Source organism: Marmota flaviventris, chromosome 1, assembly GCF_047511675.1.
Source record: "Marmota flaviventris isolate mMarFla1 chromosome 1, mMarFla1.hap1, whole genome shotgun sequence".
Classification (NCBI taxonomy): domain Eukaryota; kingdom Metazoa; phylum Chordata; class Mammalia; order Rodentia; family Sciuridae; genus Marmota; species Marmota flaviventris.
In genome coordinates this window covers 218,913,681-218,934,433 of record NC_092498.1, presented here as the reverse complement: position 1 = coordinate 218,934,433, position 20,753 = coordinate 218,913,681, and the positions used below count along the sequence as shown (strand labels likewise).

Sequence of the window (20,753 nt, the reverse complement as noted above, 5' to 3'; positions counted from 1 at the left end):
GAGGGATGAAAACCTTTATTTCCCTGGAGCCCACCCCCACGTCCCCAGCGGGGAAGAAGGTGGCCTGCAGCCAGCGGAGGGGCCCCCAGGTCCTCAGTAGACCACCTCGTACACGGTGGCCTTCTTGTCCCCCGAGCCGGTCACGATGTACTTGTTGTTCCTGGAGATGTCACAGCTCAGCACGGAGGACGACTCCTTGGACTGGAGACGGGAGAAGGGAGAGTGAGGTGGCCCCCGGGGCACCGAGGTCACCTGGGGCCAGCAGGCCGGGACATCCTGGCTGGAAGGGGACAGCAGGCTTTCTAGAGAGGTGTGGCCCCCGGCCGAGAATGGCTCAACTCAGCGGACAGGCCCACAGGGGCCGTGCAGCCACCCTGGTCTTCACCCCAATACCGTCACGGGGCTTTGCACGCGGCCTGAGGGAGCCTGGTGTCTGAGGGTGTCTCCAGCCTGGCGGTGCCGTGACTAGCCTGGGGCTCTGCCCTGATGCAGCCCAAGGGGAGAAGCTGCATGCTTTGGGGCTGAGCCCTGCTGGACAGGCATGTGCCCTTGGGAAGGGCAGGGCACAGCCTCTGTGCTCTCCTCAGGAGAAGAGAAACTGCAGCGCTGCCCTCTCCTGGGAAGCTCAGAGACGGTGTGCAGGAGCATGCACACAGCTCAGCAGAGGACCCAGGCTCCCAGCACAGTGACCAAGTCCAAGGGTCAGCAAAGTGCCAGGGCCCTGCGGGGAAATACTCTTTAGGCTTTGCCTAAAGTCCAAGTAAGTCTCCGGCAGAATCTCCTATCATTTTTTTATGATCCTTTAAAAATGTAAAAGTCACTCCCCAGCCACCGGGATGAGCATAAGAGACAAGGGTCGGGGTGGTGGGGACTCTGGGGCAGCCTCAGGGTGGACACAGGGAGGCCCGCACACACGCGGGAACATCTCCAAGGAGGGCTCCCACACCTCTGCCTGCGCATGGACATGAGGACACTGCAGGTCGCCCGACAGACCGACGGACATGCTGCAGAGTCACCCCCCAGGAGGTTCCTGGGGTCCAGAAGCCTCAGCTGGGGACCAGAGCCGTGGGGGTGGGGTGGGGACAGTGCCAGCTGGTGCCCGCCCCTGACCGCCGCTGGGCTGGAGTCAGGCTGAGGTCTGGGCACCGCTGAAACTCCAGGGCCGGGCGCCCCGCCCAGCGCCCCGCCCAGCGCCCCGCCCAGCGCCCCGCCCAGCGCCCCGCCCAGCGCCCCGCCCAGCGCCCCGCCGTGCCTGGAAGATGCTGGCTCCGTAGGGCGTCCTCCAGGCGTTGAGCAGGTTGTCCTTCCCGGTGCTCACGAACCAGCGCCCTGCAGAGGAGGGCAGAGAGCTGAGCGGAGGCCCCGAGAGGGCGGAGCCCCAGGGCTGGAGCAGGGCGTAGGCCTGAGCCCCTCGACTGGGATTGGCAGAGGTCGGGGTGCCGCGATTGAACCCCGGGGCTCCTCACCACCTACATCTCCAGCCACCCCCACTTTTTAAATATTGAGACCAGATCTCCCTAGATGGCCCGAGCTGGCGACCCTCCTGCCTGGCCGGGGGACGCCCTGTGGGGGGCGCACCGCAGGAGGCGAACTTGAGCGACAGCACGCAGCTCTCGTGCAGGTGCAGCTGGTACTTCTCGGGCTTGCGCACGTGCAGGACCTCCACGCCGCTGCTCTCCATGCCCACGGCCAGCCAGTCCTGGTTGGGGCAGTGGCCCAGGGAGAAGATCTGGGGGAGGAGGGAAGAGAGGGACCTCGGGCCTCAGAGGCCAGCGAGCCCCAGGTCCCTGTTAGCCCTGCGGAGAGGAGGAGAGGCAGGGGGCCCCCCCGCAGACCAGGCGGGCCGAGGGGACAGAATCACCCAGACGGCGGAGCACATCCATAGTCTACACCCGGCTCACGACAGGTCTGGGGGCGCCCGGTGGGGGTGGCAGGGGAAGAAGCCAGCCCAGGAGCCTCCCCGTGAGCAGCTCCCCGTGAGCAGAGGCAAGGAGGCTCAAGGTCAGACCAAGCCTGGGAGCCAGGGCTCCTGAGATCCAGCGTGGCCTCTGCCCCCCCACCCCCCCCCAAGGCGCGCTCCTTGTTTTGACCTGAAAGGACGCGTTCCCACTGCTCTGCACCGAGCCGGTCCTGGGCACCAGGAGCCACGGGGCCAGCTCCACCCCAGCCTCCTGCGGCCTTCCAGCAGGAGGGACACAGGAATTACAAGAGAAGACCGAGGGTTTCAGATGCCTGCCTGGCCACACGGTGCCTGAAGACACATTCCTGACTCTTGGCTCAATCCCGAGACACCTATGTCCTCCTGCTCCCCCTCTCTGCCACCCTTCTGCCTTGACTCCCACAGCACCCTGCACAGGGACCTCTCCAAGCCCAGCCTCTGTCCCACATCAGCCTCCACCTGCCCCCTCAGGTCAGTGGCTCCCAGGATGAGTCCTCAGTGGAGAGGGGAGCTGTCAGGAGCCCTCTGGGGAGTCCAGAGGTTGAAAGCTGGGAGGAGAAACCAGCTATACAGAAAGAGATAAGAAGATGGGAATGGATGGACAAGAACACGTGGGAAGATGATCTGAGGATCTCAGTGGCCCCATAGCTTAATATGAATCAGGCCTTTTGTGTTACCCTGTGTTTGAGAATTAAAGGTGATGGCCTGTGGATTGGTCTGGAGGACAAGAAAGTAGGACTCAGATAATCCCAGCCTGAGCCTGGAATTGGGCCACCCACTGAGGACAGGAAAGGAGGCAAGATTCCTGCAACTCCCACCCCTGCCCCAGACCTCAGCCAGCCCACCTGGGAGCTGAAGTCGTGCTGCTGCAGCTGTCGCCCCTCCCGCAAGTCCCAGCAGCGCACCGTGTTGTCCAGGCCGCCAGTCCACAGCCGAGTGCCGTAGTCAGAGATGTCGATGCAGCTGGCACCATCGGTGTGGCCCTGGAACTGCCTGGAGGGAGCATGGCCCAGGTGTCTGTCCGGGAGCCTGGGTGTCTCCAGCCCACCCACCTGGTGCACAGGGAGGGAAGGCACCCACCTGACCATGGTCTGGTTCTGCAGATCCCACACCACGATGTTGCCGTCGCTGCAGCAGGAGAAGCAGACCTTGGCGTCGGGGCTGACCGCCAGGGCGTAGCAGGCCGGGGCGGAGGAGGTCAGCTCGGCCTTGATGCGGGGGGTGGGCGCCGCCAGGTCCCAAATGGACAAAGTGCTGGCTTCGCCACCCACGATTAGACTCCGGCCGTCAGGCAGCAGCTTGCAGGAACGAATGTAGTTGTCCCGGTTCTGGGGCCAGCAAGGAGGGGAGCGAGAGCTGGTCACCAGCCCGGGCCACACCCCCGGACTCCCTAGCCTCGGGTCAGCCCCGCCCATTGGCCCGCAAGTCCGCCCCTCGGCGCTGCAAGTCCCTCCCTGGTTGGCTTTGAGGTTCCCTCAGGCCCCGCCCCACGGCTCAGGCCCCGCCCCCGGCTCAGGCCCCGCCCCCGGCCGGGGCCGCCCTCACCAGGCAGTCGAGCTGGGCCACCGGCGTCTTGGCGCCCGGCTGGCCCACGTCCCACACCTTCACGCAGCCCTTGCCGCCCGTGTACACGTGCTGCGTGGAGCCGCTGATGGTGACTGCGCACACCACCTCGCCGTGCGCCAGCGTGTGCAGCTGCCGCGCGTGCCGCGGGATGCCCGTGCCCACCAGGGCGTCCGAGGGGAAGGGCACCGGCTGCATCTGCCCGTCCGCAGACACGTGGAAGGAGTAGGCCCTGCGTGGGAGGTGGCCGTGACCACCAGGGACAGGCCCTGTGCTCCTCACTGCCCAGGGAGTCACCTTCTGCCTGGTACCCGCTGATGCATTAGAGAAAGGGGAGGACAGGGTCCTCGTGATGGGGGGATGGCCAGGACAGAAAGGACCTGGCCCGGCCTGCACAGCAAGCCCGCGTGGCTAAACCGGGATCCATGGAAAGGACTGAGCTACCTGGGGCCAGTTAGGCTCAGATGAACCCAACTTGGTCCCTCGGGGGTGCCCCACCACTGAGCTACAGCCCTTGTATCCTTTGAGACAGGGTTTTGCTAGTTGGCTGAGTCTGGCCTCTCACTTGCCATCCTCCTGCCTCGGCCTCCGCACTGGCTGGGATGACAGGCGTGGCGTGATTTCAGGGACTCAGAAACCACGTGACCACCCCGTGCCAGGCGCTCCCTTTGCCCCAGCCATGACAACCACAGATGTCCCCTGGTGTGGCCAAGGGTCCCCTGGGGCAGAACCCCCCTGTAGACCATCACTACTGGGCTGAGCACCTTCCTCCAGGAGCCCTGCTGGGAACTGGTCATCTTCAAGAGACCCCCACAAGGGCACAGGAGACCCCACCCCGGGGACCCCGCCCCGGTACTCACGGCTTTCCCCCAGGGATGCTGGGCAGGGAGGAAGAGATGGACGACCCTCGGAGATGGGGGTGGGACTCAAATGCCATCTGTCAGAGGCCAGAGAAGGTCCCCCAGGGCCAGCGTCTCTGCCCCGCTCTGCCCTCTGCCATGCCCGCCCGCCATGCCCTGTTTATCCACGGACCCTGCATCTGGTTTCAGCCCCGACCCAAGGGCAGAAGTGCCTGCTCCTCCAGAGACGGGGACCTCAGGTGTTTACTTGAGGGGCCCCCAGTCTATCCAGGTACCCTAAAGCCAGGGCTGGAGGGTCCTCAAGTCACCCACCCGCTGCGCAGACCTGCTGTGGCGCAGGGGTCCGCAGACCCTGCAGGGCCGCCAAGGCCTGTTCTTGGGAACCCTGCGGGGCCAGGGCAGCCTCTGAGCGAGTTTGACCCCAGCTGCTGCTCCCCACAGCCTCGGCTCTGAGCTGGGTTGGGCCTGCGGCTCCTCAGACCCTCAGGTCACCCACACCTGCCCAGCCTGGGCCCAGCCCTCTGCCGTGCCTGCCTCTCCTTGAGTAGCTGTGCTGGCCCCGGCCCCGGCCCCAGCCCGGGCCCTGTGCTGCCCACAGACTCACCATGGGGGAGCGTCCGTACACCACGGAGCTGCTGACCTGGGGGGACAGGTGGAGGCTGACGTAGGAGCTGGGCATGGAGAGGTCCCCGTTGAGGGTGCTGTGGGAGCCCAGGCTGAAGGACGTGGTGAAGGGGCTGGACAGGGCCAGGGGGCTCCTCAGGGCTGGGCGAGAAGGACAGGTCTTCAACACCCGCCCGTCCCTCCCCTCCGGCCCTTGGGGTGTCAGGCCCCGGATGTCCGCTGGCCACACCCGGGGACAGCTGCCGACCCCAGCTGCGGCTCTCTGGGTGGCGGGCCCGTGCCTGTCCTTGTGCTGGTGGACGCCTGCTCGTCCTCCAAAACCCAGATGCAGGGCCCACCCACCCCCACCCCCCCCCACCCCCCCCACCCCCCCCCCCAGTCCTTGTCCCTCCTGTCCTGAGCCCCTCCTCCTACCCTGGCCCTGGCCATTCAGGGCTGGGATCTGGGTTCCGGGTCATCTCCCGTAGCACCCGGAGGCCCTGAGGGCGGGACCCAGGAGCCCCAGAACCAGCCTGGCACTGCCACTCCTCACATCACTGGTAACAAACCGGCTCAGAGAGGTTGGTCACTTGTCCAAGGTCACAGAGCTGGTAACTGCCACCCGGGCCTGGACCCCAGCCTGACTCAAACACTCGTCTTTTGTGCACTAGGCTGGGCCCAGGGCCACTCGGCTCGCTGGGCCTGGGTTTCCCACGTGCCCAGCTGAGGGGGAAGGTGGCCCAGGGTGCAAGAGGGCCACGCGGGCGCTCTGGGGCTGGAACCCAGGCCCCCAACTCTCCCGTCCCTGGAAACCCCCAGCAGGAGGCCCCGCCGGGCAGGCCCGCGGTGGCACTCACCGAGGCTGTCTGTGGACGGCGCGGGCTTGGCGGCCAGTGGGCAGAGGTGACTGGCGGAGCTGGGCCCTGGGGTGGGTGCGTCCTGGGGCGGGGAGGAGTCGCAGGACTTGGAGGCAGGGGTGCCCGCCGGCAGGTCGTTCTGCAGAGAGGAGCAGGGCTGAGTGGCCACTGGCAGCGTGGCCCAGGGATCCCGTCGGGAACGGGACAGGAGGGCACAGGGCCACCAGGGCCGAGGACTGTCTGCACAGGTCCCCAAGGCCCAGCACTGGCTGGGCGGTGGGCACCCGGGGTCGGCCACAGCACACGTGCCTGTCCGCCGAGGCCACCTGCACCTCCATTCTGGGAGCTGGGCGCGAGGGACGGCGTGAGCGGAGCTAGTGAGGGACACGGGTGGATGGGGTGGCGTGGGCAGAGCCACAGCAGGGCACCTGGAGCAGCGGGCGGCCCCAGGGGACAGTTGGGCAGCACCCAGAGGCTGGCGCTTGCCGCGGCCTCCTCTTGCTCGCGAGGGCGTCCCCCGCAGCCAGGCCCGGAGGTCTCCGGGGTCTCCTGGGCCTTTGGAGGCTATGGTCTAGCGAAGCGTCCGGCGGCCCTCCCGGCCAGGCCCCGCGCCTGGGACAGGGTGGGGCCCAGGGACGTGCTGGGGTTGGGAGGACTGTGGGGCGTCTCTGCGGAGCTGAGCTCTGCCGCATCCCCAGAGGTCTCCCTGCAGGGAGGGAGAGGGCACTCAACGTGGACAGGCCCCCCGACCTCTGGCGGTAGCCATGGCAACCCGCTGGGAGGGAGGCCTAGAAACCCACATCTCCCTGGGCAAGTGCAGGCCAGGGGTCTGGGAGGACGTGGGGCGGGGGTGGGCCTTGGACGGCTGCGCAGTCCACCTGGGAGCCCTGTGGGACAGCTGTTCCATAGGGTTCTCTCCTCAGGGACGCCTCGGGTTGGGGCTGGTGGGCTCTAAAAGCCTCGGAGGACCCTGGCGCTCTGACCAGCCCAGCTAGCCGCCCGTCGTTCGCGGGCCCTTTCCCTGCACCTACCTCTGCGGGAGGGACTGTTTATTGAGGGACACCTGGTTTCCAGGTAAGGTGCAGAGTTGTTCTTGATATTTATTTTCCAAGCTTAGTCACAAAGCTGCTTTTTTTTTAAACATTTACTGAGGCTCAACAAAGTGAATCTTTGCAGGAAAAATTGGGAGATAAAAGAATCATGAGGAAGCGGTTGGTATCAGCCCAGCTCATTTCTCATTGTACCATGTCTGTTTCCAGGCCCCCCGGGACAAATAAAGTGAGTTTCAAGCCCCCCCCCCCGCCCCCTTACCAAGACAAGCTCCTTGGGTCTAGGGAGCGGTGAGCCAAGACTAGAGGCCAAGGAGGCCGGACTGTCCACGAGATCCCGACGGGCAGGGACACAGATGGGTGCCTTTCCACAGGGGGTGGTAGCTGGACTGGGGGGCTCTGAGGGCTGGTCCTGGGTTGGGGAGAAGCTGAGGTGAACTGGGAGCCCCCCTACTGCTCTGGGTCCACATGCACCTCGCGAAGCCACCTGTGCCTCGGTGTCACCGAGGTGGGTTACCACCTGCCTTTCCCACAGACAGAAGGGGCCAGGGAGGTGGCGTCCCTTCCCAAACCACAGGAGCCCGGGCTTGAGGCCACGTGGCTGCCACCCGAGAGCTCTGTCCCCATCGCACAGAGGGGACCAGGACCCATGCCCTGCGGCCCCTGTCCTGAAGACCCACCTCGTCCACCACCAGGTTGTAGTCACTCCTGTCCTCGTCGCTCTCCTGGGGGAGGGGGAGTCATTCTGGTCATGCCCCTGCCTCCATGCCCCTGATCTCTCCCAAGATGGCGCGCCAGCTGCGATGGCCCTGTCTAGGCTGCCCGGCCCACGTGCCGGGGCGGAGGGAAGGTGGCAGTGCCGGGAGGGGTCCCGGGGGAGAGAAGCAGAGTGACGGTACCAGCCTCTCGGCCTCAGCGCTCTGGTGACGGAGAGGCAGGGTCCCGAGGCCCGAGCCCCCTTCCCGGCTCTCTCCAGGCAGGCCGTGTGGCCAGCTGTCACCCTCCTGACCCCGCCCTGCCCACCCCAGGCTGCCCACATCTCGGCCCCGCTGCTGACGCAGAAGCCCTGTCCTGGACACTGGGGCGGGCGGCTCAGACACCCGGGGCTGCCGCTGGCGACTTGTGGACACCCAGGAGGACCCCAGGTGCAGCCTGTGGCCTGGAGGCCAGATCTGCTGGCAGCTGGGCCTCCCCTGACCTCCTCCCGTGCCCAGGGCCACCGTGGGCCAGGCGTCACCCTGTGACTGAGTCACTCCCTTGGCTGCCTCCTTCTTTAAATCAAGGAGCCGTAACAGGGACGGGGACATGGGGAGGGGACGTGGGGGAGCAGACCGCACCCTGCAGAGGGAGGAGGCCGCGGCCCTGGCAGGGAGCTGGAGGCCACAGGTCTGGTCAAGCTCACAGCAGGGTCCCAGGTCCCAGGAGGGCCGCGGAGGCCCCTAGGAGACCTGAGGTCCGAAGGGGACAGTGGTTTCCCAAAGGCGGGGAGGGGACTCTAGGGAGCAGGCGCAGGTGCCAGGGGCAGGGACGCGGCTGCACGGTCCAGAGGCTATGGAGGTAGAGCCACTGGTCAGGGCTGGCAGCATGGGGGCTGTCCTGACTGGCCCTGTCCGGTGACCATCAGGGAGCTGTGGAGGGCTGTGGAGTGAGGGCAGTGGGCAGAGCTGGGCACCCGGGGGCCTGGCCAGGCACCATCTGGGCAGTGCTGCCCACCCCAGTCCTCTGCCTGCCCCCACTCACATAAGGTCCCGACAGGTCCTTCTCCTCGGTTCTCTGCTTCCCGCTGCCGCCAGGGCCACTGGGTCGCTCCTCCTCCACCAGACTCTCGGGGGGCGAGGGGGACGCCGTCTGTGGGGAGCAGAGAGGGTCAGGGCCTCTCCCGCGTCTCCTGCTACGGCCGGGGGCCAGCCATGCTGCTCAAGCTTCCGTCGGAAAGTGGGGCCTCCAGGGCCGAGCTCGTGGGGCGGGCACGGCGTGGGGACGGGGACCCTGGCAGGCCGTGGGTGCCACTGGGGTCACGCTGGGTGGCCCCCAGCAGCTCTCACGTCCCGGGGCCTCCTCATGCACAAGAGCACAGGCGGGGTGGCCTCCGACATCTGCAGCGCGGCCCGTGCCCCGCGAGGGCCTGGCAGGGCCGCCCCACGAGGGCTGGGCACGGCCGCGCTCTGCCGAAGGTGGCAGCCTGCGAGGGCCTGGACGTGGCTCTGCGGTGGAGCCCCAGCCGCGCAACGCAGACAGACCCAGCAGACACCACGGGACAGAAGGGTGGACACGGGGGTCACTGAAGCGGAAGATGCAGGACGCCATGTCGTGGGCAGCGGGCCCGCGTGGGCCGGGGCCGGTGGCGCCTCGCCAGCCGCGTGACGGTGGCCAAGCCACTGAACCTCCTGAGCCTGTTTCCTCGTCATAGATGGCTTCCCAGGCTTGCTGGGAGGGTGAGGGACGTCACACTGAGGAGCGGGGCACAGCACTGCCGTGAGCCCTCTCGGCTCCCTGGAGATGGCCGCGCTGCCCAGCACACGCTCGCCGACCGCCCTGGGCACCGCGGACATCGCCCGGCCTGTCCTCTGGGGTGGTCCTGGGCCCCGCGGGAGCTGAGCGGCAGCCCTGGCCTCTACCCCTCCAGGCCAGGAGCTCCCCCAGTGGTGACACCACACATGTCCCCAGACGTGGCTCAGGGTCCCCTGGAGCTGGATCACAGGTGAAGACCCGTGGCTTCCTCAGCCTTTGCCCCCAGGACCACCCTGTCCCTGGCTCCCCCAGGTGACTGTGTGAGCACAGGGTAGACAGGTCCACAGTGGCCGGCACCGACTCCAGGGTTAGCTCCGAGGTCCTCATGGCTGGACAGTGCCCACCAAGTTTCCTGTGCAGCGGGACCTCAGCGCGTCCACGCGGGGAAACAAGGCGTTGGCCACGGAGGGCATCGGTCAAGAGGCGCTCACGCTGGATCAGGGCGGGCCGAGTCCCTGCCTGATGTCCCTACAAGGCCACCTGGGGACCGGGGCTGGGCTCAGGGGCGGAGCTCTTGCCTCGCACAGGTGAGGCCCTGGGTTCGATGCTCAGCGCCACGTGAATAAAGCTGCTGTGTCCACCCACAACCGAAACCAACAAGGCCGCGTGGTGGGCCCGGGGTGGCCACGGCCGTCATCCCAGCTACCCAGGAGGCTGGGGCAGGACATCAAGTTCAAGGCTGGCCTGGGCAACTCGGCGAGACCCTGTCTCAAAATAAAACAAAGAGGGAGGCCCTGGGCCCCCAGCTCCTCAGAGCTCCCAGCGTCCGGCCAGGAAGGCTTCCCAGGGACATGCCCTGGGGACTCGCGACGGCCCTGTGAAGACGTCCCCTGTGGCAGCGGGTCGAGGGCCTCCTGAGAGCTCTCCAGGTGCACAGGTGCATGAGTGAGGGGTCAGCCTGCTCCCGCGGACATTGTGCCAAGGACACAAACCAGGAGCAGAACTGCACGGGGGTCTCTCCAGCCCCCGTCTCGGGGCTCTGGGTGTTTCCAGGTTCCCTGCTGTGTCCAGCACACCTCGGGCTGCCGGGTGCCACGGGCCAGGCCTGCCCACGCCTGCCCACGCCCTGCCCACGGCCTGCCCAGGGCACTGGGGAGCAGAGCCCCAGGACCCAGGAGGCCTCACAGAGGGAAGAAACCCAAAGGTGGGCACTGAAGGTCCCTTGAAGACAGGTTGAGAGACCACCGTCGGGATTCGTCGTGTTAAATGAAATATACGGTGGACGTCCACGTCACCTGTTAACGTCGCCCGTTTAACTCTTTAACGCGCCCACTGGGAGACTAGAGTGGGTGCAAGACCTGGGCACCGTGTCACGTTCCCTGGATCCGACACTCGCCACTTGCACGAGACCGTCCAGGGGACAGTGTGGGGCAGGGAGTCCCCAACCCCTCGCAGCCCCATGCTCTGGAACCTCAGAGACCTTTTCCTTTGGTCTGGGGATGGCCCGGGGCTGCGCCACCCCCGGCCACACCCCAGCCCCTTCTATTTGGCTTTGAGACAGAAGCTTGCTAAGGTTCCCCGGGCCAGCCATGGACATGCCCTCCTCCCGCCTCAGCCTCCCGAGTCGGTGGGGTGACAGTGTGGAGGGCTGGCTCACACTGTCTCCATCAGGAGGGGACGGAACAGGACCACGGGCGAGCACTCATCCCTCAGTGACCCTCAGGGTTGCAGAAGCTGGACAGACAGAGGCTGGGGGAGGTGTGCAGTGGGGAGGGGTCTCCTGAGGCCCACAGGCTCAGAGCCCCCCACCTGGGCCTGTGCACACGGCCCGCACCTGTGCCCTGACTTACCCGGCTCGGGGCTCTCTCCACTGGCAGGAGGCAGGAGGCAGAGAGAGAGAGAGAGAGAGAGAGAGAGAGAGAGAGGAGAGAGGGGGGGGGAGAGAGGGAGGGGGAGAGGGGGGGAGAGAGAGGGAGGGGGACAGAGAGACAGAGAGGGGGGAGAGAGAGGGAGAAGGAGAGATGGGGAGACAGAGGGAGGGGAGAGGGGGAGGGGGAGAGGGAGAGAGGGAGAGAGGAGAGGGAGAGGGGGGGAGAGAGAGGGAGGGGGACAGAGAGAGAGAGAGGGAGAGAGAGGGGAAAGAGGAGAGAGGGAGGGACAGAGGGAGGGGGGCATGTCACTGAGGGCTGCTGGACACAGCGCCTTCTCCCAGCCGCAGGCCCTGCAGGAGCGGCTGCCCCTTCCCGGCCCCTTCACAAAGGTGCCCCGAGGAGGGCAGAGGTTGCCCAGGACGTGGCTGGGGACAAGGCCGAACCTCAGCCCGGCCCCTCTCCCCCCGCCCGCCCCCAGGGGCCAGCCTGGGCTGCCCACTCACCTCTGGGCCCCTCGGCCTCTGCGCCTGCTCGATCCTCCTTGGCGGCGGCTGCCAGCTGAGCCTGGGCGGCCAGCGCTCCGGACAGGGCGAGCAGCCCGGTGGCACTGCTGCCCACCAGCCCAGCCGGGCGAGGGGTGAGGGGCACAGGGGGGGCGTGGTGGGACGGCGGCTGGAGCTGCTGCTAGGGGGGACGAAGGATGGGCAGGGCGGGCACCCAGCAGCACCCCAGGGCCCGGGGGACAGCGGGGGCCGGGCTTGAGCAGAGGGGCCACACCGCCTGGGGCTCTGGGCTGGCCAGAGCTAGGGCCAGCTGCCTGCCCCTCCCTCCCGGGGGCAGGGGCAGGGGCAGGGCCTGGGGTCCGCGTCCCCAGGGCAACCCGGCCGGCAGCACTCACCCCGATGAGGCTGTTCAGCTCCCCCACCGTCACCTGCTTGGCCCGCTCCACTGCCTGGAGAACCTGCTGCTGGTGCTGGACACGACAGGACACAGGCACCTGAGCCAGCCCTGCCCCCGCCACTCTCGTCCCTTCTCGCTCGACCCTCCCTCTCTTCTTAAAATGATGAAATAAACACAGAAAAGGACCCCGCGGTCACCCGCTCCGGCTGGACCCCTGGACCCTTCTCGGGGTGGGTCCTGGACTGCAGGGTGCTGAGCAGTGTCCCTGGCCTCCACCCGCCCCAGGCCAGCAGCACCCACTGTGTCAGCCATGCACGTCCCCAGTAGAGAACACTGCTAGGTCAGCTCCAGGTGCCACCCACCAGGCCCAAGGACACACACCTCCAGGGAGCACCTGAGGAGCCCGGCCCGAGCCGCCTGTCCGAGCAGCTAGGACCCCCACTTGACCTCCTCTGTGGCCCTCTGCTCTCCTGCCTCTGGCCTCTATAACTCAATATTCCTTTTTTTCCAGTGCTGGGGACGGAGCCCAGGGCCTCGTGCCTGCTGGGCAAGCGTGCCTCCCGGAGCTGTGTCCACGGAGGCTCACCCAGCACGCACGAGGCCCTGGGCTGCGTCCCCAGCACCACAGAAAAACAAGACATCGACGTAATGAACCGCGTGGCCACACATGGCTGGAGGCCTCTCCGCGGGATGCGCAGTGTGGCCCTTGGCCAAACACAGCTGTCCACTGTGCTCCTGAGGACGGCAGAGGGGCCAGTGAGCACGTTGCTAGGACCACCTCCGAGGGCACACCGTGTGGGTGTGTCCAGGGCCGCCTCTTCTCGAAGGGGCCAGAGAGTCGACATTTTCTGGCTTTGCAGGCTCTGGGCCTCAGTCACACCTCCTCAGCTCACCACTGCGGTGGGGAAGCTGCTGTGGACACCGTGGACGCCGACAGGTGTGGTGGGTGACAATAAAGCTTTATTCACACAAGCAGACAGAGGGCCGGGTGTGCAGGCGGGTTGCAGCCTGCCAACTCCCAGCCTGGGGGCAGAGTGCTGGGCAGACACCTGTGCCTGTCGCCGCTCCTTCCCAAAGTGCTTTCACCCAAACTTCTTAACGTTCCTTCCCTTCTCACTCAGGGCCCTGTCCCCACCACTTCCTGTCCTGAGCTCCCAGAAACCTCAGGCTCAGAGGAGTTGGGGTCCTACCTGAGTTGAGCCTCCCCCCTCTGTTTGATCCCCACAGCGACAAGGGCCCTCCCAGTGGTACCCACTCTGAGGTAGAAACTCTCCTCATCACAAAATGCTTCCCCAGAACTAGGAACAGCCTGTGCAAAGGCCCTGGGCCCAGGGGCTGGCGCCCTCACAGGCTGGCTTTGGTGTTAGTCCCAGTGAAGTGCTGGCCCCACCCTACACGTCTGTGCTCCTTCCATCTTCTTAAAATTACTACGTTAAAATACACAAGGAAACCCACCAGCAACCACTTAAGTGCCCAGCCAGGAGCAGGCTGCGCAGCAATCCCTGCCCGGCCCCTGCAGCCCCAGAACTGTCTGCTCTGCACACGAGGCTCCGCCCACTCCACCCCAGCTCCCATCCGGCCCTGCTCCCCATGCCGCCTCCTGGCCTGGGATCTGCCAACTCCAGGGACCTGCCGTGGGGGGACCCTGCAGCAAGTCCCTTTGTGGGGCTCTCACTGCGCACCACGGAAGTGTCACCCCTTACTAGGCGCTGACTAGGCTCCCGCCTGCACCCACGCTTCGTGACCACACGAGGAGCAAACAAGCACAGAGAGGCACCTGTCTTGCCTAAGGCCACACAGCCAGGATTGGGACTGAGGTGGCCTGGCTGCAGGGCCTGAGGGGTCAGCTCCACACCTGTCACCTCCATCCTCACCCTCAGCCAACAGCTTCCTCCATTCCTGCAGCCCCTGCCCACAGTGGCCGCCTCGACCAGTGCACACAGCAGGACCCGCGGAGGTGCCCTCGCTGCCCACCGGGTGCCTCCCCGTCCCCCTCCCAGGCCCACTCACCTCCTGGGTCAGGAAGGGGATGATCTGGGCACAGATGCCGCTGAGCCGCTTCACAATCTCTGCCTGGCAGGAAATGACAAGACCGGCTTGGCCAGCTCCCGAGTGACCAGCACTTGCCAACCCAGAGCAGGAGTTGCGTGCCAGCTGCACTGGGACTCCGAGGCCGGCCAGGCAGGGCCAAGGGGACTCAGCCTGCGGGTCCTGGCTGAGGCCCAGGGTGGCCTGGAGTCCAGCAACAGTCCACCCCCCAGACACCCACCGACTGCAGGGGCCACCCGGCCGCACGTCAGTCAGGCGCTCAGAGGTGTGGGGCTGACCACGGGAGCCCCGGGCCGGGCTCCAGCCTGGTGGGCCTGCGCTGCCCCTGGGCACAGCCCGGCTCTGGGTGTCATGGGCATCGTGCTGCGAGCCCCAGTCTCCGCACCACACACGCAAAGTCAGGGCTCTGCTGCCGTCAGGGTGTGGGCAGGGGCCCGGCCGAGCTGAGGACAGAGGTGGGCTTCGCCTCTGCCGGAGTCACAGGTGCAGTGTCTCTGATGGGTGCCAGTCCCACACCTGCAGAGCGCAGGCCAAGCCCCCAGGGCCTGGCACAACACCATTCCTTCTCCCAGTGAGGGGCCTACTACATGCACCCGTGGATGGCACCAGGCTACCCCACAACAGAACTGGGGTCCAGACATGCCCAGGAAGGCATGCCAGGGCGGGCACCCCAGCACCCCACACTCCGCGCCAGGCTGTGCCCTGGACTCTGACATTCTGAGGGACAGAATCTAAGCATCTGTCTGCTCAGAGCCCCAGAACCCCTCCCATCCCCCTAGAAGCCACTGGTCAGTCTCAGGATCTCATGAGTAACCTTGGGCCACTTCAGAACCTTCACACCCCCCTCAGAACCGTGGGTCACATTCAGAAGCTCAGGAAAGATCTCAGAAGCCCACAGACTTGGGGTGAATCTCAGAGCCGTGAGGACAGCCTGGAAAGGTGGGCTCAGTCCAAGTCAGGGCCCGAGAACAATCTCAGAACCTTCTGGCAATACCACGGGGATGCACTCAGGACTTCCAGAATTCCCACAGTGTCTCAGGGTCCATCTCCAAACCTCAGACGTTGGGCAGGAAGGGACCTCCAAGACCATCAGCCAGGGCCTTTCCTGGGACAGAGGCGTCTCCACAGCCTCCTACCCAGATGTCCACCCTCTTCTCCAGGGGACACCCAGCCCCTGCCCTCTGCCCGCCTCTCTGCTGGCTGGCCCCAGCTGTAGGCTCCTGTCCCCAGAAACTGAAAATCACTTTGCTTCCATGAGACTGCTCCCAAATCAGCCCCCCGGAGCCTCTACAGGATTTCATGATGAGCCCCCCTCCCTGGGTCTGCTTTGCCCCAAACTGCACCCTGGTGTCCCATGGCTTCCCGACCCCACCCTCCCTCCCGTACACCCACCCCAACCCCGCAGTTACCTGCTTATGCATCTCGATGTTGAGCCCGTAGGACATTTCGTAGTACTGCAAAGGAAAAGCCCACTGGGGACACCTAGGAGCTGGGGGACGCTGGGGTCTCAAGAGCACCCAGGCTAGGGGTCAGTGTGACATGGAGGATCAGTGTGACATGGAGGCCCCAGCCCCATGGGGGCGTCAGAAGGAGAGTCCAGGGGGGAATCAGGGGGTCTGCCTGGAGGAGTCCCTTTGCCCTCCTAGGAGAGGAGGGGCAGGTGGGGATACCCAGTGACCCTGGACCACAGGGCTGCGGCGCGGAAGCCCGGAGGCTGTGGACAGGAAACCCAGATCTCAGGCGGGTAGGACAGGGCTCAGGGTCAACACCAGCGCCCGGCCCCTCTCCCCGGTCCAGGGACCAGCCCCTCACCATAACATAATGCCGCTGCATCTCGGTCTTCTCACTGGCCAGCTTCTCGCATTCCAGCTTGAGGCTGGGGAGGAGAGGACAAGAGGGTCCCCGCGCCCCACGTGGGCCAGTTTCCAAAGTGCGGAGGTGGGTCCCCCCTCACTTCCTCCCACCCTCCCGCGACCCGGGGGTGTAGACTGTCGCCCCTCGGCGCCCCGCGGTGGCGACCCCCGCCCTGGGCGCCCACCCGCGGCCCTGGGCGCCCACCTGCCCTGGCTGCGGTGCTGGCGCCTCACCTGTGGTACTGCGCCTGCAGGAACTGGAACTCCTCCTTGATGCGGTCGCAGATCTCCAGGATGGAGAACTTGAAGGGCTGGCCGGGCTGCAGCGGGGTCTGGGGGGACGCGCGCGGCTGAGTTCCCGGGCCCGGGGCGGCCGGCGACCCCCCTGCGCCCGGGCCCCCCCGCTCACCGGGTGCCTCCCCTGGGGGTACATCCTGCCGTCCCGAGGCCCGGCGCCGCCCGAGCCGGACAATGTGGGCAGGGGGCGGCGGCGCGGGGCGCGCGGCCGGGCGGGCGGGGCGGGCGCGCTGCGGGACCCGCGGCCCCTGCCGACCCGGCGCGGGCGGCGGGCGGCGGGAAGGTCGGCGGCCGGCTCGGTGGCGGCGCGGGCGGCGGGCCCCGCGCGGAGCCGCCTCCCTCCGGCGGGGCTCGGCCGGGAGCCGCGGGCAGAGCCGCCTTAAGGTGGCGCCGCTGCCCCCGCGCGCCCCGCCCGGCGCCCGCGCCCCCGCGCGCCGCGGCCCAGACCCCCGTCCCCGCGCCCTTGGCCCGCGGGGAAACTGAGGCTGACGGCCAGGCCCAGGGCTCCCGCCCCCGACGAGGAAACGACCGACACCGGCCGCCCCCGCCCCGTGGGGAGGGCGCCGGTCTGGGGTCAGCAATGGCTTTTCCCAGGCAGTGACATTGGGCTCAGATTGAAGGGTCAGGAGGAGGGTCTGGCCAAGGGGAGGCAGGAACACCTGCCAGGGAAGGACAGAGCCAGGCTCCACTGCCCAGCAGGTCAGCCCCTGGCCCGTCTGGGCCTCGCTGCTCCTCTGGAAGGTAGGGGCTCAGCTGGGCGTTGAGCTGCTCTGGCCCCTGTGCCTGGCTGGCAAGGGGAGCCAGCCAGCTCTGCGCAGAGACTCCCCTCCTGGGCCATCCAGGGAGCCCTCACTCGGCTCACCTGCCAGTGGGGAGTCCTTGCTCCCATCTTGTCTATGAGACCCTGAGCCCATTAAGTCAGTCAGCAAACACACCAAGAGCCTACTGTGCTGGGCTGTCCTGGTCCACAGCGCCTCCGGGGACAGGGGGCTAGGCACCGGCACTGTGTAGGGGAGTCCCCTGTTGCTGTTGGACCTCTGGGCAGGTAAACAGCGGAAGGGCACCAGATCCCCTGCACACAGGCCTCCTCTTTCAGCAGATAGGTATGACATGGTGCCAAGTGCCCTTCCAGGCACAGGGACCCAGGGTGAAGAAGGGCAGATCCCAGCCCTATCGGACTGAGCTCAGAGACCAGCTGCTGCCCACACAGAATCCAGCCTGGAAATCCTAAAACTGTGTGTGTAAAAGGGAAGAATGGGGCGCGGTATGTCCGGGCGAGGGCTCATTGAAAGGCTACTATCCAAGACTGTACCCCAAGGATAAAGTCGGCCACGGAAGGGCGAGGAAGAGAGGTCCTGGGTCCACAAAATGAGGGTGTGCTGGAGTGTTCGGTGGCTCCCTGCTGCCATCAAAATCGGATTTTGCACGATGGCACACTCCAGGATGGCAAGTTGGAGACCAGCCTGAGCAACTTACTGAGTCCTGTCTCAAAATAAGTGAAACGGGCTGGGATTGTGGCTCAGTGGTAGAGCACCGTGGGTTCCATCCCCAGTGCCAAGAAGTAAAAGAAATCCACAATCCGGGTCTGGGGGTGCAGCTCAGCGGGAGAGCGCTGGCTGGGCATGCATGAGGCCCTGGGTTTGATCCCCAGCACCACAAAGATAAAGAAATAATCAAATCCAAACTCCACTCCCTTCCACAGTGGGCTCAAAATAAAAAAAGGGGCTAAAACCCTCAGCCCTTTCTCCCTCCATGACCCCAACCCCTGGTCTGCTCCATACTCCAAGCACCGCCAGCCCCCGGGCCTGTGCACTTGGCTGTTCCTCAGCGGGTCACTCTCCGCTGGCTTCTCGTGGGCATTTTCAGTGCTGGGGATGCAACCCCGGCCTGCAGGCCTGGCAGGCTCTATCCCAGCTGCGCCGGCCCTGGCCTTGCTGCTCAGAAAGGCCCCTCCTAACCTTCCTGCAGCCTGCGGCCCCACCACCTGTTCCCTGAGCCCCGCCCCTTGCTGTCTCCCCACCCCAGGCTGTGTGGGGACTGGACACTCCTGGCCCTCAGGGGCCTGGCATGAAGCAAGCTTGAGGCAAGTCCAGAGGCGTGGGCAGGCGGTGGGGAAGGAGTGACCTGTGGGCTGCAGCGCCGCATTGCCCTGCTGCCCTGCCCCACAGGGCCCCTGACGCCAAGAGTGCGTGCTTCCAGGCTCCTGGTTCCAAATGCTTTCCAGGACATGTCCTCCTCCCCTGGGACACCAACAGTGCCCCCCGGGACCCTGAGTCCAGATGGTGTCCCCAGCCCTCTTCACCTGCCCCCGCGGCCCCTTGGCTTCTCGGGGCCTCCCTCCCTCAGCCTCTGCCCAAATGCCTCTAGCTCGGGGTGCAGCCCCCTTTCCTTTGGCTGTGCTGAGGGGACCCAGGCCTCATGCGGGGCCCTGCTCATTCACTTTGAGGAGGCCTCACTGAGTTGCCCAGGCTGGCCTCGGAGTGCCGCCTGCCCCAGCCTCCCGAGTGGCTGAGACGAGCAGCGGTCCCGGGCCGGGCTCGGGCCTTTCCCTGAGGCTCCTCTGGGTTCTGCTGGGCGCAGCCTCACCTCTTGCCCCTCACCTGTCCCTGATGCCCCCGGACCTGTGGCCCTCTTTCCTCTCCAGGCACAGGGCGCTTTCCTTCCTTAGTCTGGTCACCTGAAAGTCACCTTGGCCTGTGCCTCAGGGACCCCATTTTCCCCTTGAGGCTTTAGTAACCACCTCCCGAGGATGGCTCTAGATCTGGCTCCACCCCAGATCCGACCCTGGGAGACCCTGGCCTGTGGGCCCAGCCACCAACTGGACATCTCCCCTGGGTGTCCCTAGGCCGGTTCCTGACCCTGTCAGCCCCTCAGCCCACCCCCATACTCTGAGGCCGAGGTCCATCACCTGCCCCGTGACCCCTCCTCCCCACCCCGGCCAGTCCCACCCCTCCCCGCTGCCTGGCTCCTCTCCAGTCCCACCAGCCACCTCCTCCCACCAGCACCTCCCTCTGGGCTGTCAATCTCAGCCTGGCCCCCTCACTCCCACGTCCCACAGCTCCCTATTGCTCCGGGGGACAAATCCCCAGGGCCTTTGGCCACTTAGCCCCGCCCCCTCCACCAGTGGCACCGCCTGCTCCAGCCACCTGGGCCCGATTGATTCCCTAACTTGTCCCCACTCAGGGTCTTTCCTGGGGCTGTTACCTCTTCCTGGAATTCCCCCTCCTTCCTCTACTGCCTAGAGATGTGCATCCTTCCTAGGCCCCTCAAACGCCTCTCCTCCAGGCAGCACCTCCAAAACCACCCCCAGCCTCCGGTCTCCCCTCCTGGTGTTGGTGTACAAGTGGACATTTATTCTAGAACCACCTCCTCACACTGCAGGACGCTGGCACCCTAGGGAGGACCCTGCCCCAGGTCTTGCCAGGCAGGAGCTTCCGGGATGGGTGGAGGGAAGGGAACAGAACTGAACACACGCATGGTTCCCAGGCCCGGAGTCGGAGCTAGGAGGAAAGAGCCAGGGCTGAAGGGACCGGGGAGGGCGCAGCTTCCTGAAGCAGGGCTTTGTGCCCACCAGCGCCTGGATCCCTCAGCGGCACACTGCACAGCGGGGGTAAGTACAGGCTTGTGGATTGCCTGGGAGGCACAAGACCACACGCACCCCATCTCTTGGTGTGCATGAGCTGCCAGGAAGGAGGAGCAGTTGCTCTGAGCTGCAGCGTCCCCACCCTGGAGAGCCGCGGATGGGACGTGGGGAGGCTCGGCTGAGCCAAGCCTGTGAGAGGCGTGGGGATTCGGGTGACTGCGAAGTCCCTGAAATGCACATTCGGCCAGACTCGGAAGCAAGAAAAGACTCGCAAGGCAGGGAGTTAGCAGCCTGCACAGTTTCTAGCACAATCTTTCCCCAGCCAACCCTATCCAGGGACTTCAAGCCCCACCTCCTGGGTCTCAGTCTCCCCATCTGCAAAATGAGTGCTGGGAGCTGTGAAATGGAGAAGGGGGTTTGGCTTCCAATCTCTCTCCTCCCGCTATACAGAAAGACTCAGCCCCTGTTTCCTGGCTGAGTTTTTATGATGTGGATGTGGGGTTTTTTTTTTAAAGGAAAAAGCTGAGAAGCAGCGCTGGGACCCTGGATTGCTCAGACCACCTTAAATCAGCCTCACCGCCCTAGCTACTGTGGAAATTCCTTTCTCCACGGTGGTTGGCTGAGCGCGCCAGCCAATCCATCCGCGGCGCTCCCACATGGGTCCGTGACGTCACAATGGGCGCTGGCCAATGGGCACCTGGATGCCAGCGACCAATGGCAGGAGGCTGTGAGATCGACTGGGCCAATGGGAAGGCGGCTAGGCGCTCCCCGCGGGGTGTGGCGAGTGTAGTTCCCCCTCCCTAGGCGGAGCAGAGACCCTCGTGGACCACCGAGCCCGGCTCGGGTGCAGGGGGTGTCTGGCTTGACTGTCCCCCAAA

The 20,753-nt window shown here is 65.9% G+C and overlaps 1 protein-coding gene across 3 annotated transcripts; it reads right to left on the bottom strand.

Annotated features, from left to right (window-relative positions):
- On the bottom strand, positions 1-16,487 carry Tle2 (TLE family member 2, transcriptional corepressor). 3 transcript variants are annotated; one of them, XM_027952376.2, is made up of 21 exons: positions 16,405-16,487; positions 16,230-16,327; positions 15,955-16,018; positions 15,552-15,596; positions 14,104-14,166; positions 12,092-12,166; positions 11,697-11,877; positions 11,173-11,192; positions 8,612-8,719; positions 7,552-7,596; positions 7,134-7,283; positions 5,823-5,961; positions 4,967-5,127; positions 4,363-4,439; positions 3,485-3,734; positions 3,020-3,267; positions 2,785-2,932; positions 2,091-2,178; positions 1,579-1,729; positions 1,253-1,329; positions 1-201 (listed from the first exon to the last, which is right to left on the bottom strand). In XM_027952376.2, exons 1-21 carry the CDS (start codon positions 16,426-16,428, stop codon positions 170-172), a joined length of 2,244 nt encoding a protein of 747 aa, XP_027808177.2. In that variant the 5' UTR covers positions 16,429-16,487; the 3' UTR covers positions 1-169. The 3 variants fall into 3 exon arrangements, with proteins under 3 accessions (XP_027808177.2, XP_027808178.2, XP_027808179.2); XM_027952377.2 differs by having other exon boundaries at positions 11,697-11,874; XM_027952378.2 differs by lacking the exon at positions 2,091-2,178.
- Positions 16,488-20,753: the final 4,266 nt, after the last annotated feature.

Excerpts from the sequence above, each read along its gene's own strand:
- Tle2 (XM_027952376.2), bottom strand. The coding sequence starts at position 16,428 with ATGTACCCCCAGGGGAGGCACCCG. Across the intron at positions 16,328-16,404 it reads ACCCCCAGGGGAGGCACCCG|ACCCCGCTGCAGCCCGGCCA; the intron begins GTGAGCGGGGGG and ends GCGTCCCCCCAG. Across the intron at positions 15,597-15,954 it reads TGCAGCGGCATTATGTTATG|TACTACGAAATGTCCTACGG; the intron begins GTGAGGGGCTGG and ends TTTCCTTTGCAG.